The sequence below is a fragment of the Ammospiza nelsoni genome, chromosome 8 (genome assembly GCF_027579445.1).
Source record: "Ammospiza nelsoni isolate bAmmNel1 chromosome 8, bAmmNel1.pri, whole genome shotgun sequence".
NCBI classification, from domain to species: Eukaryota; Metazoa; Chordata; class Aves; order Passeriformes; family Passerellidae; genus Ammospiza; species Ammospiza nelsoni.
The window spans coordinates 2,927,117-2,943,950 of NC_080640.1; the positions used below are offsets into that span (position 1 = coordinate 2,927,117).

General features: G+C 42.4%; 1 protein-coding gene across 1 annotated transcript in view; it reads left to right on the plus strand.

Annotated features, from left to right (window-relative positions):
- ADAM12 (ADAM metallopeptidase domain 12) overlaps positions 1-16,834 on the plus strand; it is a 169,091-nt gene that overhangs the window by 75,261 nt on the left and 76,996 nt on the right. Inside the window, exons 4-5 of the mRNA XM_059477053.1 lie at positions 12,854-12,932; positions 16,676-16,752. Of these exons, the coding sequence (XP_059333036.1) occupies positions 12,854-12,932; positions 16,676-16,752 (156 nt within the window). The remainder of the gene's footprint in view (positions 1-12,853; positions 12,933-16,675; positions 16,753-16,834) is intronic.

Genomic DNA, 16,834 nt, shown 5'->3' on the forward strand with positions numbered 1-16,834 from the left:
AAGAGGCTTGGGGGGAATGATTCAGGGAAAAGGAGAGATGATGGAGAAAGATTAAAGCAAAATGCAGGGAATGTAGGAACATAATTAATGGCTAAGAAAGAGAAAGGAAGGAGGAATATTTCAACCCCCATCCTTTCAGCTGCCTTCACCCTACAAAATCACTCATTGCTTGGTAGCTCAGGCCCATGGTTTTGTTTTGAATCACCTCATCCTAATTTTAAGTCTTATCTTGAAGCAGAATTAGTTGGAAATGAGCCATAATCTCCTGAGAGAATAGCCTGATGTTATTTGAAATATCCTGCAGGCTTTCCCAGGACACCTCAGTGCCATATCCCAGCAGTTCCCCAGATTTGGGATGTGTTCCCCTGGCCAGGGGCTGAGGGTGGGGGCAAACCCTGCCTTTGAGGATGTGCTTGGTTAAAAAGTGGTTCAGGTGTCATCCAGTGACACCTGTGTGCAAGAAATGTGTGCAAGAATTGTGTGCAAGAAATGTGTGCAAGAATTGTGTGCAAGAAATGTGCTGCTGGCAGAGCCAGAGAGCAGCTGTGGGGTTTTGGATGCCAGTGGTGCTAACAGGGGGTGAAAGGGGTCCCACACAGGTAAGAACAACCTCACACCCTAGAAAACCCCATGAGCACTCCCAGGCAGCTCCAAACAAACCCACCCACGTTCCTGACACACTGGGGATGTTCCTGGCTGGTTTTGTGTCCCACTGCACTTGGGTTTTGTGCTGGGCACTGAAATCAAAGCCTTCTCCAGGGGAGCAGCCTCCAGAGCTGCAGCCTGGTCGTGCTGCCAAATTAATTGATCTTCATGGAAGCCACTGCTTTAATTGGGGAGGAAGAGTGGCAGGAGACACTGAGAACACCCTTGTGAGCTTGTGTTTAATCTCAGCTTCCAGCCTGCATTGATCCCTGGCTCACAGAGGATTCAGAGGCAGAGCAGGAGCAGGATTTTGGGGAGATGCAGAATGTTTCTCCTCTTCATGGGTTATATCCTTAGTACTGGCCACTGGGGGGGACAAAATATAGGACTAGGTGCACCTTTGGATTGACAAGCTGCCATTTATTTTAGGGCTTTTGCACCTATTGAGTTTTAAGGCAGATTTACAGGTTTGGGGTTTAAACACAGGTTTAAACACAGAGATCTTGGGATTTAAACACAGATTTAAACACAGAGGTCTCCTTGGGATTTAAACCCAGATTTAAACACAGAGATCTCCTTGGGATTTAAACTCAGATTTAAACACAGAGATCTCCTTGGGATTTAAACCCAGGTTTAAATACAGAGATCTCCTTGGGATTTAAACTCAGATTTAAACACAGAGATCTCCTTGGGATTTAAACCCAGATTTAAACACAGAGATCTCCTTGGGATTTAAACACAGGTTTAAATACAGAGATCTCCTTGGGATTTAAACACAGATTTAAAGAGATCTCCTTAAGATCTCTGCCCTCCTCACCCATTATTTTATAAGGTTAGTGAGAGGGATACTGAGGCACAGGGCAAATGAAGATATATCTCTAAAAGTCCATGATTCTGCAAGTGAAATATGAGCACAGCCTGCCTAGAGCAAATGGTTCATGCTGGTGGCAAGGAGGAAAACGTGGGTTTAGTTAAAAATACGATTTCATGTTTCGACAAATCGGCAGAAATGGCAATAAAACTTCTTTAAAATTAAAAATGCAAATGCAAGCCTAGAGGCACACACTCCAAAGCAAGAATAAAGTACAAAAAGGATGTAATTGTTGTTGGAGTCTAAGGATAAACTTAGGCTCAGTGACTTCATTACTTAGAAGCTTGGCTTCCTAAAAGTATTGCAGATGCTTGCAATAACCTTTTGTAATCCCTCAGCTCTCTTTGCAATTCATTCTATTTTAATAAGTTCAGATTTTTCATTGGACTTACTTAAATTTCTATGTTTATAAATTTTCCATGTTAAGAGCAGTTTTCTTGGATCTTTTAAGCAGAATTCCGTAGCAGTCTGAAAATGTTCAACTGCAAGTACAGTCAGATAATTTGCCCACTGACATCTGTTCAGCAGCATAATTTTACTCAGCTACAAGTGACATATTTAATTAACTGAGACATTTCAAATAGAATTTGATAGCTTCCCAGCCCAGTATCTCCAAACTTACTACTGACTGAAAATATGCCATCCTAGGAGTGCTATAGGGCCTAGGAAAAGTTAGTTTTATAAAAGGCAGTGCTGGGATTTTGAAAAATAATGCTTTAAAAACATAATGTCTGCCACTTGTTGTGGATTTTTTGGCTTTTTTTTAAGGTTGGGATTAAATGTGTGAGATGGTATTTTTTGTTTGGATTCAGATGTTTATTAATTTTTATTTATATTAAATAATAAGTTTCTTACATTTATTATAATATTTTATATATTACATTATACATATTATATTTATTATATAACTATATTTATTATTAAATACATTAGTTATTATTACATCATAATATAAATAATATATTTTATTGTTTATATTTATTTATGGTTGTATGTTTATACATTTATATATTTATATTATTTCTATTCATTTACATTAAATATTATATTTATTAGCTCACAAACTGTGAGCTCCATAGTAATCCACTCTAATAAGTTAAAAATTGAATTGTATCTCCATTTTTATAAGGCTTTTTAAGGATAAACTGTCTAATTAAGAAATAACACAAATTATTTTTACTTTTAACTTAACAACTAACTACTGTGTTCTACAATTTTTTTATTTAACTACAGAATACTTCCTAAATTCATGAAGAAGGTAAAGAAGGACTAGTGTCTACTTTAAAACTTCTATCTTGTTTTATATATATAGTATTATATTTTAAAACTTTAATATCACATACTGTAAAACTACATTTTATAGTATGTGATATTACACATTTCTTTATATATATTATTATATTTTAAAACTTTAAACTCTATGTTTTATAGTATGTGATATTACACATTTTTATTCAAACTACACACTTATAATCTTAGTTTTATTATTCAATTTTTGAAGTTTTCTCTATGGCTTCAGGTGAAGTGTAGTGGTTTTGGGGGGTCAGTGTTAGTTAGTACAGAAAGTGTAAAATTCTCATCAAAAATCTACCCAGGGTTCCAACAACCTGTGATGTTTGTGCCTCTGAGCTCCTGAAACACCTCAGGGATCCTGGGCAGCCTTTCAAGCCTTGGGTTTGTTCAGGGCCTCCTGAATCTGCAGCTCCAGCTGTGCCCTGGGCAGGCAGGGTCAGGATGTCACAAAAAGCTCTTCGGTTACCTTGTACAAGTTTTAGTGGAAGCACAACACTGGGAATGTGCTTTCCATCAGCAGCCACAGCACTGCCGTGTGAGGAGCAGATCCATGGAGGGGCAGCCTTCCAGAAGCTTCCAGGGAGCTCCAGAGCAGTGTCAGTCTTTAGTCCAGCCCAGGCCAACCCAGAATTCTCACAGAGATGGGTCTGGGCTCAGCCTGCAGGGTGGCAGAGCAATTCCTGCTGATCTGTGCCCAGACACTGCACCATTCCTGCTGATCCCTGCCCCAGACACTGCACTATTCCTGCTGATCCCTGCCCAGACACTGCACCATTCCTGCTGATCCCTGCCCCGGACACTGCACCATTCCTGCTGATCCCTGCCACAGACACTGCACCATTCCTGCTGATCTGTGCCCTGACACTGCACCATTCCTGCTGATCTGTGCCCAGACACTGCACCATTCCTGCTGATCCCTGCCCCGGACACTGCACCGTTCCTGCTGATCCCTGTCCAGACACTGCACCATTCCTGCTGATCCCTGCCACAGACACTGCACCATTCGTGCTGATCCCTGCCACAGACACTGCACCATTCCTGCTGATCTGTGCCCAGACACTGCACCATTCCTGCTGATCTGTGCCCCAGACACTGCACCATTCCTGCTGATCTGTGCCCAGACACTGCACCATTCCTGCTGATCTGTGCCCCAGACACTGCACCATTCCTGCTGATCTGTGCCCAGACACTGCACCATTCCTGCTGATCTGTGCCCCAGACACTGCACCATTCGTGCTGATCCCTGCCACAGACACTGCACCATTCCTGCTGATCCCTGCCCAGACACTGCACCATTCCTGCTGATCTGTGCCCTGACACAGCACCATTCCTGCTGATCTGTGCCCAGACACTGCACCATTCCTGCTGATCCCTGCCCCAGACACTGCAGAGGAGCAGGAGTTGTGGTTATTTCACTTTTGGCGCATTGCTGCAGGGTTTCACTGCAGCCACCTCCATTACCTGAAACTGAAACCACTCAATGCAGCTCGAGCAGTAAAGTCTCCCCAAAGCAGGCAACCCACACGCTTTGCCTAAATCTACAGAATTGTGTTTTCCCATCAAAAATCCATTAGCCAGTAAGCACCAGCACTTCTCTGTTGCTGACAGCAGTTTGTGGCTTGTGTTATTCTGGACCCTTTCCTGAAATGTTTGCTTTTCATGGCACCCAGCCCAGCTGACCCAGTGACAGGATTTCTGTTCATCCAGCACACAGGGAAGCTCAGGGAGCTGATCTGAAATATTCCTCACAAGAACAGCTCCAGGAGAGGTGCTGTAAGCTCTGGGATATCAGAACTGCACAGTGAAAGGCAGTCAGGAGGTCTTTGAGGTTAACATGGGAAGGCTGGGACTCCAGGTGTGAGTTTGGCTTTTGGGATGTGTGAGGTTGATCAGCTCCATTCCCCTGTGATGGTGTTCACAGGGGTCTGAGAATGAGGGAAGAGACAAGGATCTGACTCCATGTTTCAGAAGGCTTGATTTATTATTTTATTATATATATTACATTAAAACTATACTAAAACAATAGAAGAAAGGATTTCATCAGAAGGCTGGCTAAGAAAAGAAAAAGAAGGAATGAATAACAAAAGCTTGTGTCTCAGACAGAGTCCGAGCCAGCTGACTGTGATTGGCCATTAATTAGAAACAACCACATGAGACCAATCCCAGATGCACCTGTTGCATTCCACAGCAGCAGATAACCATTGTTTGCATTTTGTTCCTGAGGCCTCCCAGCTTCTCAGGAGAAAAAATCCTAAGGAAAGGATTTTTCAGAAAATATCATAGCTACACCACTCAAAGTCCATGGAAGAGCTGCCATTCCCTCTCCTGCTGAAGTTTTGCTGTGTGGAGACACAGTGAACCTTGCTGGTCCTCCTTTGATTCCCTCACACATTCCCTGTGTGTTGTTTCTTCCCTCAATGCCCATCTGAGGTGTAGCGTCACCTAAAGCCATCCCATTGGGGACACCCTGGACATCTTGACCAAGTTTAAGCCATTTTAGGGAAATAACTTGTTACCCATCTATTTTGTTGGAAAATTTTTATTTACCTTCTTCATGCTTTCCCCCCACACTGGTTAGCAGTAGTCTCTTCATTAACATTTTGGAGCTAGAGTGATAAATAAATGCTGGAGTTTTGGCAGGTAAATGGTGACATAAATGTGACAGTGAGTGATGGAAGTGGGGTGTGCACAGAGGACCCAGAACAGCAGAGGAGGCACCAACGAGATGGATTTAATTTCAATCTTTGCCCATTGGAATTTGGAGCTCATGGATTCTTTGCCCAGCAGCCAGGAAAGCAGAAATCTCTCAATCCCTGGGTGATGGCCAGCCAGGGAGCTGTGTTCTGTTCCTCCCCAGCTGCTCAGGTTTGTTGGCTCACACTGTTGGGTTTTCTGCGTGCTGCCACCACATGCAGTGACAAGTTATGAGCACTGGGTGCTTGGGGGCTTTAAAAGGAGGATTTATCCCTCTTGTCTCCTGTTCCCAGCAGGCCAGGGAGCAGCTAAGGATGGGAGTGCCTGTTCCCACACTTGTTCCTGTCCAGGGATCACCCAGAGCACGGATCTCACTGCAGCATGTGTTTGTCAGAACTGGTTCTCACTGTGCCAGGCACTGTTCCACCCATTCCAGGGGATATATCTTAACATGGACTCCAATAGGCACAGGATTACATGGATTTCTGCATCAAAAGGACTGGATGCAAGCACAAAGACATATTTTGCAAATCAAGTGTATGATCTACTCAAATTGTCTATCTCCAGGCCATGTGAAATAGGCTGCAGGCTACAACCATAGAGTTACTATTGAAACCTGGGATGCTTGGTTGATTTCCCAGCTATTACAGTTTTATTTTACTCCCTTCTTTGCCTCTGAATTGTTGTGCTAATTAAGCTCACGAATTTCAATCTCTCAGGTTCTTCAATTATGACATTGCAGCCCCTCTGTGGCAGCACACTGGAGTGTGGCAGATAGGATATTATGAAGTGGAGACATTCAATGGGAAAATGTCCAAAAGCAGTTCAAATCACTTAAGATAATTAAACAAGGGAAAGAATGTGGTGTGTTTAGAGAATATGAGATGGTTTTGTGAATAGAATAGTGTTAGGTACCCGTGCATGGGAAACTCATTACCCATGCTGAACTCATTTTTTACATTGTAATGAGAGAGAAGAATTGAAAAACACCTCTGTGAACATCACCTTTGTGAGTGCTTGCACTGAGACCACCCCAGCAGAGGCAGCAGGTTCAACAGGCTTGTTTATTCCTCTGGATGTACCTGGGAAAAAATGCAGCAATTGAAGAAATAACAAATAATTTCAGTGTAAAGGTCAAAATGACCTCAATTGAGATACTTCAGAATTAATGGAGTAGGCTGGTGTCAGCAGGCAGAATAAATGACATTTTATAACTGCCTGTTCACCATCCTGCTTCAGGCTCTTCACCTCCCCCAGATGTAGCAAAGGTTTCAAATGCATTGCCAGAGGGGTTTTAATAAGAGTTTGTATAACAGAGTGAGGCAGTGCTTGAGTGGGGAGAAAACAGGCACTTGATCATTGGGAAAAAATTCTGAATAAGGGTCAGGGTGTGTGTGACAGCATCCCTGAGGGGAAAGGAGGAGCACAGCCACACCTGAGCCAGCCCTGCACCACCTCTGTGGCACTGATGCCATCCTTTACAGAGCCACAGGGATATTCAATGTTCTCCCAAAACAGCAGTTCCTACAGCAGTGACTGCACGGAGCTGTGAATCAAAGGCAGGGGGGAGCAGGAGATCAGCCTGCAGAGCGCACAGAGAGTTCTGTTCCTCTCCAGAGGTCAGCAGGGCACTGCCCCTTCTCTACACTGCTGAGAAACCAGGTAACCAAAGGGGGGCATCCCTGTGATGCTGGACCCCAGGGTCTGCTCCTGCTGAGATGATTGATGCTGGGATTTTTCCTGAGTAGCACTGACATGAAGTATGCACAGCTCTTGTCCTTTTTTATAGCCTGATACTCTGTACTTGGTGCCTGGATGGCTGAAGGACAATTGGATAATAATCTGCACTTTTTGTGCAATAATAATAATAATAATCTGCATTTAGATCACTGTATAAATGACAGATGTACCAAGAAGGAAAGCAGTTGTCTCAGCTGGTGAAAGAAGTGGGCTAAGAAGAGCTAGAAAAGACTGGATTTTGGGATTTTTCCTGAGTAGCACTGACATGAAGAATGCACAGTTCTTGTCCTTTTTTACAGCTTGATACTCTGTACTTGATGCCTGGATGGCTGAAGGACAATTGAGTAATAATCTGCACTTTTGTGCATTAATAATAATAATAATCTGCATTTAGATCACTGTGTAAATGACAGATGTACCAAGAAGGAGAGCATTTGTCTCAGCTGGTGAGAGAAGTGGGCTAGGAAGAGCTAGAAAAGGCTGGATTTTGGGAAATGCATCATGACAGTGACATCTGTTGGACTGCAAAGTGGCCTCCCCTGGAAGGTGGTGGGATCAGAACTGCTCCTGACATTTGCAGCTCAGTGGGGCAGAGCCTGGTTTGATCCATGGCACACTTGGCTTCCAGGAGGCCCTTGCTATGATCCACTGGATTTTTTCCATCTCTGGCTCCCGTGACTGTCTGTCTGACTCTCCCTGGGTGATGAAATATCATTATAACCTTTTGAAATAATATATTGGTGCCTGGAGAGCAGAGACTGATTTTCCCATTTGCAAGTGAGAGGCAGTGTGTTAAATTACCACTCCTGTCATTAAATGGATTGAGGGAGAAAAATCTGATGTGCTTGAACCAGGACATTTTTCCCCTCCCCAAACAAACCACCTCAGATTTCACCTTGTGGGGGGCCAGGAAGGTGAGGATTAGAAGTTTAAATAAAATTCATCATATTCTCTGAGGCTTAGGTTCCTTGCTTGACATCTGAAAATGTTTCAGCAGGTCTGACATGGAAGCTTTCTGCCGATTTACAGAGGATGAGGGAGCCTGTGCTGTGTCTGTCAGTTTATCTTTCTGGGCCATGGAAGCTCCTGCTTGTTCATTTGGCTCTGGGAAATTTGATGCTGAACAGCCTGGTGTAGTGGAAGGTGTCTGTGCCCGTGGCAGGGGGTGGAACTGGATGGGCTTTGCATTCCCTTCCTTCCCAAACCACCCTGTGATTCTGTGAAATGTGAAAAAATCACTGTGCTGATAAACACCGCGACCAAGTGTGTAAGTGATTGTGCTCAGGAATTGTATCTCTGGATCATCAATAAGAAAGTTGTAATGTTGTTCCAGCTGATTTTTAAAAATCACATCAACCAGCCGATGCAGTTCTTCATAGCATTTGTTTCTGTCTTTCATGCAGGGCAAAGTATTGATAATCATCTGGTACTGCTGAGCATTGTAGCTGGCAACATTTGAAACTCCAGACATGGTGATGAATTGCTCTATGATATATTAATGTTATTTTGATCCCTGCTCTTTCTGAATTACATTGATCCAATTAGGTTAAGTAGCTTGCCATCTAAATTAATTTACTTTCCTCTATTAATCTCCTTTACTCTGGGTCAAAACCAGAAATGTAAATCAATCCATTGTATTGCATATCTTGGGGGGGTGGGAGGGTAATTAAATTACCTGATAGATACATATGCTGGATTGATTGTTTGCTGTGTTGAACATTATTGCCATGATTGGAAAGTGAGGTGGTGCACACTCAGTAGTGGAATTTGAGTGCTTGTTACACTTAATTTTCATAACCTGTCAGGAAATGCATTGGTGTCCCTGGGTACCAACCCAGTGTGGTGGTGTTCACAGGGGTCCCAGCATGAGGGAAGAGATGAGAATCTTGACTCCATGTTTCAGAAGGCTGATTTATTATTTTATGATATATATTATGTTAAAAGAAAATTATATGCTAAAACTGTACTAAAAGAATAGAAGAAAGGGTTTCATCAGAAGGATTGAAAGGAATACAAAGGAAAGGAATGATAACAAAATCTTGCGACTGACCAGAGAGTCTGAGCCAGCTGACTGTGATTGGCCATTAATTAAAAACAACCACATGAGACCAATCCCAGATGCACCTGTTGCATTCCACAGCAGCAGATAATTATTGTTTTTCTTCTCCTCTGAGGCCTCTCAGCTTCCCAGGAGAAAAAATCCTAGCAAAAGGATTTTCCATAAAACATGTCTGTGACAGCCCTACACAGCCAGCCACACAGCTTTTAGGATAGTGGACATTTTGCAGGTGGGGATAAAGGCTCCTTCCTCTGCCAGGAGCTGCTGGACTCCCTGGCAGCATCTCAGAGGGGCTCACCCTGTGGCTGTGGGAAACCTTCCCTGCTCAGTGTCAGGCTGGCACAGCAGGGCAGGGGCAGCAGAGCAGATGTCCCAGCACTGATGGCTGAGGTACCAGTGGAAGGAGGGTTGGTGCAGAGCCCTGCAAAGCTCTCTTCTTTTCCCAGTGCCATGTGAAATTTCTGTGGTTTGACATCATGGAATCACAGAATGGTTTGGGTTGGGAGGGACCTAAAATCTCATTTAGTTCCACCCCTGCCATGGCAGGGACACCTCCCACTGTCCCAGGTGCTCCAGCCTGGCCTTGGGCACTGCCAGGGATCCAGGGGCAGCCACAGCTCTGTGTGCCACACTGGGACATTCCTTTGCTTCCCTGAGGTCAGTCCCACAGTGGGATCCCATCATCTTGGTGCTCTCACCAGTCCTTTACATTTCACACTGGGAATTCGTCGTTGACATCAGGAATTTGTTTACCTGCTACGTTTCCTCACTTTATTGGGAAGAACTTTCCATGGAAGACTCAAACAAAAATAAAGCTCTGATGTGAGGGAATGAGATCCAATCCAGTGGCTGGAAACTGAGTGTTGGCACAGTTAAAACAGATACTAAGTACAGTGGGTTTAGGTTGGGTTTAGTTAAAATCCTGCCAGGTTTGTGATAGCTCCATCTTCATGGGAGATCAAGGCAAGGGCTCTTTACAGCGGGAAAATGGATCTGGTTCCTTCCCTGTCATTGTAGCAGACGATGAATTTGTGTCAGATGACCCCCGTAATGGGGCAGGGCAGGCTGGTGATCACAAATCCCTTCTGGTGTTCAAACCTACGGATCTATGAAGTATTTTCTAAATCTGTGCCTCAGAGCAGAATGAACAGCAGCGGAAAGGTCACCTTTATCATCATTGCTGTCAAACACCTTGCAAACAGCAGAGCACAAAGCAAGTTGCTCAATCACTTTGCCCTTCTGCTACATCTGTTACCTGTACCTGTACTTTTGTCCCATCAAATGAAACTCACTCCCCTGTCCTGGATGGAATCCCATTTCCAAAAGCTGCACAGTGAAGCTCTGTTGGCTTCAGCAATAGGATCTTGCCTTTACAAAGGCAATTAATGCCTGCCAAGTGCACCAGTGAGCAGTGTTAGATAAATAATGATAATTGTGAAAGCAGCTGCTCTTTGTCATGATGAGACGGCAGGAAACAGAGAGGGACTTTTTGCAAGAGAGTGCGGTGACAGGACAAGGGGAATGGCTCCAAACTGGCACTGGGTGGGTTTGGATGGGATTTTGGGAATTAGGAATTGTTCCCTGGGAAGGTGTGCAGGGCCTGGGTGCCCAGAGCAGCTGGGGCTGCCCCTGGATGGAGCATCCAAGGGATATTGGATGGAGCTCTGAGCACCCTGGGATGGTGGAAGGTGTCCCTGCCCATAGCAGGGGTGGCACTGGAATATCTCAAAGGTCTCTTTCCACCCAAACCATTCCATGAGTGTTGGGTACAGCCCCCTCTGCTCCTGGCAGGGTTTGTGGGGGCTACAGGCACAAGAGGTGGGATCACCACTGCAGTCAGTGTCTTCTGAGGCCCCATGGTGTCCCTGGGGAGCTGCTTGGTGGGATTTAGTATTGTGCATCTAAATCCACATGAGATGTTTGGTTGGGCACCCAGATCCTGCTGTGGGTGTGGTGCTTGCCTGAGATCCATTCCTACAAACCCACCAAATGCTGCAGTGTTTTAACATCTCATATCTATTAATATGGTAATATTTCCCACAAGCTGAAAAATTTAAAAGTTAAATGTGAGAATCTCTGCTTGAGTGCTCACTAGATTTTTTTTGCCTTGCCACTTCCTTATTTTCTTTTTTTCCTTTTCTTTTTTGTTTTTGGTCTTGTTTCATTCTTTTTTTTTTCCTACCTCAAGATAGAGGCTGGGTTTCTTTTTTCTTTTAAAGCTGGGTTTTCTCCACAGTAAGTGTTTGTAGAGCTCCTAGCACAACCAGATCCTGATGGAGCCACTGGATATTAATGTGCTGCAAATTAATCAGTAATGAAAATTAAATGTGTGTTTATGCTCCATTTATAATGTTTATGCAAACACAAGAAATACGTTCCCCAACTGTGTAATGGCTCCCACCACAATATCTGCAAGGATGCAGCATTTACCAGCTTTTAAATAAAATTAAGGGCCTGCTTTGTTCAAATTGACAACCCAAGGGAGAAACACCTCTAAGAAGTGGGACTGAATGAACATTGTGAAACACAGAGCCAGGGATTTTTGATATTCTACATTCTCCAGTTTTCTGAAGGTGATGGTGGCATTTATCTCCTGGCTCCTCCTGTATTGTGCTTTTGCAGCTCACCAGAAATTTTGTCAAAATTCAAGGGTGTTTGTGATGAGGAGCACAACTCAAGACCTGCACTAGGAGTAAATGTGAATGACTGTTCCTCCTCCAGGCTCTGTCAGAAATGCTCTTTAGATAAGGAGTTGAAACAGATCAATAGCAGCACTTGTTTTTGTTTTAAAGAGGCAGATGCCTGAGTTGAGTTCCCTACAAAAAGAGAAGTTTCTGTGGTTGTCACACATGTGCCCCTGCCTGGGGATTCCTAGAAAATGACAATTTCAAGTCCAAATTTTTTATCTCCTTGCCAAAGGCAGGAGGGGAAGTGTGGAGGGAATGGGAACAAACTGCCTCGTCCCAGACATGATCCTGCAGTGTCTCCTGTGAAGTCATTGAATTTCCATTTGTGAATATCCTTTCAGATGAGCAGGGTAAATCCAGTGCTGTAAATTCTGTGGTGTTCATGCTGTGTTTTCCCTGGAGAGTCAATAGGAGGAGTTTGCTTCACTCACCAAGTGTTGAATTAGTCTTTGGGTGGTCACTTGCTGATGAATACACCAGATTAGATGGAAAAATAAGGAGCACAGGGAAAACATTTTCCTTTTCAACAAACCACCATTACTTAACAATACCCTAAACCCCAGATCTCCCTAGATTTAACCTAAAATGTGTTGAAAATCACATGGAAGATTCAGCACTGAAATGTGCTGGCACAAAGTCCTCATTTGGAAGAGAAAACAGTCTGGAAACTTGTAGTCTATTCACAATTACCACAGGAAATGTTCGTGTCCTGCAGCTTCAATATTTGGAGTTCCATTTTCCCTTATTCCCCGTAGCCGTTGAATCCTTAATGCCTGGCTTTGATCCTTATCTCAAACAGAACCACTGAAGCATAAATTCAAGGTGAGGTGGCCTCAATGTTCCCTGTGCTGTGTTTTTTTCCAGGGGCCTGCTGGCCAGAGGCTTCACAGAGACCCATTACCTGCAGGATGGCACTGACGTGGTTCTCACACGCAACCGCACGGTAAGGCTGGGCTGTCCTGGGTAATTCATCCCTAAAATCCAAAATATCCTCTGCCAGGATCTGAGCCCTGGGATGAAACAGCTCAACATGAAGCTTTTTTTGTTTTTTTTTTACTGTTGCCTTCAGTGTCTTTGTGCCTGCTCTGATCCTACACATGAATTTTTAGAGGCAGCCTTGAAAGGCAAGCTCTGGGGTTTGAACCACGTGGCTTTTAACATTTGTGAGGTTTTTTTCAGCTTCTTGGAAATAGACCCATTAAAATGTGATAATTATGGCAGATCAGTTATGGAGAAAAGGCCTGGTTCTGTTTGGGGAAAAAAACCCCTAAATATGTGATTTCCAGAGGACAAAAGTTCATGTCAGAGGTTGGAAGGCTTGGGTGTCTTTCCTCACTGGGGAGGCCATGGGGAGGGTGTTGGTTGGGGTTTTTTTTTAAATCCAGGCCATAAGTGTGTTGTGGATGTACTTTATACTTGTATTTGTGTGTGTGTATGTGTATATTTGTATGCATGTATAAATATGGATCTATACAAAATATGGCTTGTTAAAAGAAGCAGTTAAAAGTGCTTTTTACAAATAACAACCCCTTAAGGCAGGAATGCATTTTGTCCTCTGACAGCATGAATGCCTTAATTAGAAATAATGCAGCAAGTCATTTTAATTACAAAGCTTATCTTTTATCTGCCTAAGTTCCATAAAGTATTTGCTCTATTATGGTATTTACTCACTGCCACTGTCAGCAGAGACACCATGCTTTGTGTTCCCATCCAGAACAGGCTTTGCTGGGATCAGGGGAAGGAATTATTTCTCTGCATAACATCTTACTTCTGAAGAAGCATCTTCATTATAGCTGCAGACACCCCAAGTAAAGCAATCATTTCAAAAGATTTCAGGGCTTTCATTTTTCTGGGTGCTCATATCTCCTTCCAAATCAGCTCAGGGGAAAATAGTCATTTGTTTTGGGAGCAGGAAGGCTGCAGAGACTCCTGAAGGAAGTAAAAGGAAATAAATGAAACACATGAGTCTTTCAGAGATTTACCTGAGTTAACAGGAGTATGTGTACAGCTAATGACAGGTTTTCCTTGCTAAAATACGATATCTGTTAGCAAAATGGCAAAGTAAGTCATGATTAGTAATGACAGTGCATTTTGCTGCCTAAAAAAGAGAGCTCAGTGCATTCATTTTTCATTAAATGCTGCAGTAAAGTTGAGAAAAGACAAGACTCTGATTTTATTTTTATATCTCTTCTTCACTGAGGACATCAATACAGTCTGGATCTGAAACCAAATCCAATTTTCCATTGAAAAGTTGCTTAGTCAAATTCTGCCTGGAGGTCAAGGCAGGTTTGTGGAGCTGTCTCTTGGGCAGTTCTCTAGCACAGAGTCAGTGTCTAGGTTATTTCTCAATTTATAGCACCTGGAAAGTTGTCAAAACCTGCTATTTATTAAATGATCTCAAGCAAGGGTAGAGTACTGTTTGAAGTATGATGGATCAGCCTTTGGTGATTATTTGTTTTTAAGGGGTCACCCATTTTATATACTAGTTTGCAGGAATAAAAAGATTTGATAGCAGAAAAAAGTCCTGCAATTCAGTGGAATTACTGAGCTAGAAATCAATTTTCTCCCAGTCCTGTTGCAGGCCATGCTCTGATAAGTTTAAATTTTCGATATTGAACTTTGGCATCACATTGCTGGACCTCAGAGAAATTGTGAAATGGTCCACAGCCAGGAGCTGAGAGTTAATAAAATGACAAGTTGTATGTGGAGAGGGAAAGAAATCAGGGCCTTTGCCATAATTCACTCTTAGATAAAGAGAGCTGGACCACAGCAGCAGCTGTGTGGGGTGAGATATTGGCTCCCTCCCCGTTCCACTGGGCTCAGCTCAGGTGATGCTCAGACCCAAAAATTTCTTTCTCAGGAGCTCTGAACTTCACCTCCTGCTTGCTTTAAGCAATGAGAATAAACCTATTTTATTTTTGCTTTTAGCATATAAAAGATTCAGTGCTGGAGTAGGAGGGGCATTGATTTTTCTTCTATCATGGATGCATGGAACTGATAACACCGAAATAAAGTGAAATAGTGCACCCACACTGAAAGTTTGACATCCATAGCAATTGTGACTGAAGTGATCACCCCAAAAAATTCAATGTATGATTCCCTCCCTTCTATTGTGGCTTTATCTTTGCTAATGTGTTACTGACTCTTCATGAGGATTGATGATAAAAATACCCAAGAGTAAAACACTTCTCACCCTGTTTCTGTCATTTCTTCCACTGACAAAAGCCACTGAGATTTGTGTTTACAAAGTCAGAGCTGGCTGCTCTGTGTTCACTTGCTCGTGCTGGAAATCAAACAAACATTTTCCCTGGCATAAACTTATTTACAGAAAATTGCTCTTTGAATAATTCCATCTTTCCCAGACTGTGGCTTTCTTCACCAAAATCAAGGTGCTTTTTAGAAATCTGCTGTGAGTGAAAACCGTGCCCCAGCCTGGAAAGGTTAATTAATGCAATAATGAACCAAGCCATGAGAGGCACAGGGAGGTGACTGGAGTGCTGCAGCCCTGATAACTTCCCTCTGCACTAATCAGATGGGAGCCTTGCACAGCAGAGTTCTCACTTTCCAGGTGCTATTGAGAATGCAATATAACCTTTAGTCAACAATAAAATTAGCCTTGATTCCAGACAGATATGTGCATGAGCTTAGAAACCCTCTTTTGTGGGTGCCTTTTGCAAGCAGTGGATTATTAAAGAAATATAATAACCTAGGCACAAAATGAAATTGGACTGTTGTCTCTCAAAATAGAAGCCCTCCTTTATTCTTGGTTGTTTTTAATAACGTGCAGCTACTTGGTTGGCTATTTCAATAAAAAAATTTCCTTTCCAACCTGTTTCCCTTCCCCTTCATTTACTTTATGATTTATTTTTATTTTTTAAGTTCTGGGTTTGGGATTGGCTTTGTTATATTTCTCTTTTTACATACCTACCTCCTATAGGGATACACAGATTTACTAAGAATAAAATTATTAAATATAATAGTAATTTATATTTAATTAATTAAATATAAAAGTAAAATTAATTAAATATAATTAAATATAAATAAATATAAATATTTCAATTAAAAATTAAATAAAAACATCTTTCTTTTTCTATAGAAAGCAGTAAAATTAAATATAAATAAATATAATAAATATTTTAATTAAAAATTAAATAAAACCATCTTTCTTTTTCTATAGAAAGCAGTAAAATGCAGTAGCTGATTTGTTAATCTGATTATTTTATAAAATGTTAATATAAATAATATAAAACTATTAAAATAATACAAATAATACAAAACTATTAAAATAATATAAATCATATAAAATATTAAAATAATATAAATAATATAAAATATTAGAATAATATAAAATATTATCAAATGTTCCATATTGTAGCTTTAAATAAATAGCACAGAAAAAGGGGGTCAGTCATACAAATCTAACGTTATTGACCCTTCACAAAATAAGAATACAGAACCAAACACAAAACCTCCTATAACTTGTTGAGATTTAGGAGCACCCAAGGTTTCCTTTTAGGACTGTTTGGCGGTTAAGCACAGAGAATATTTGGTGGGACAGGCAAATTGCTGTCAGTGAGATTCTGAATGCTGTGGCCTGAAAGTGATGATCACCTTGAACTGAAAGGGCCGGAACCCCGGGAGCAAGGAGGATTTGTGACCAGTGAAACGTTTTCTCCCCCTGCACAGGGTCACTGCTTCTACCACGGCCACGTCCAGGGCTTCCCCGGCTCCTCCGTCAGCCTCAGCACCTGCTCAGGACTCAGGTGAGCCCAGATTTCAGCACTGTTGGAGCTCCTGAGAGCTTGGCTTGGCTTCTGATGCTTGAAGCAATATTGGGGAAGGGGT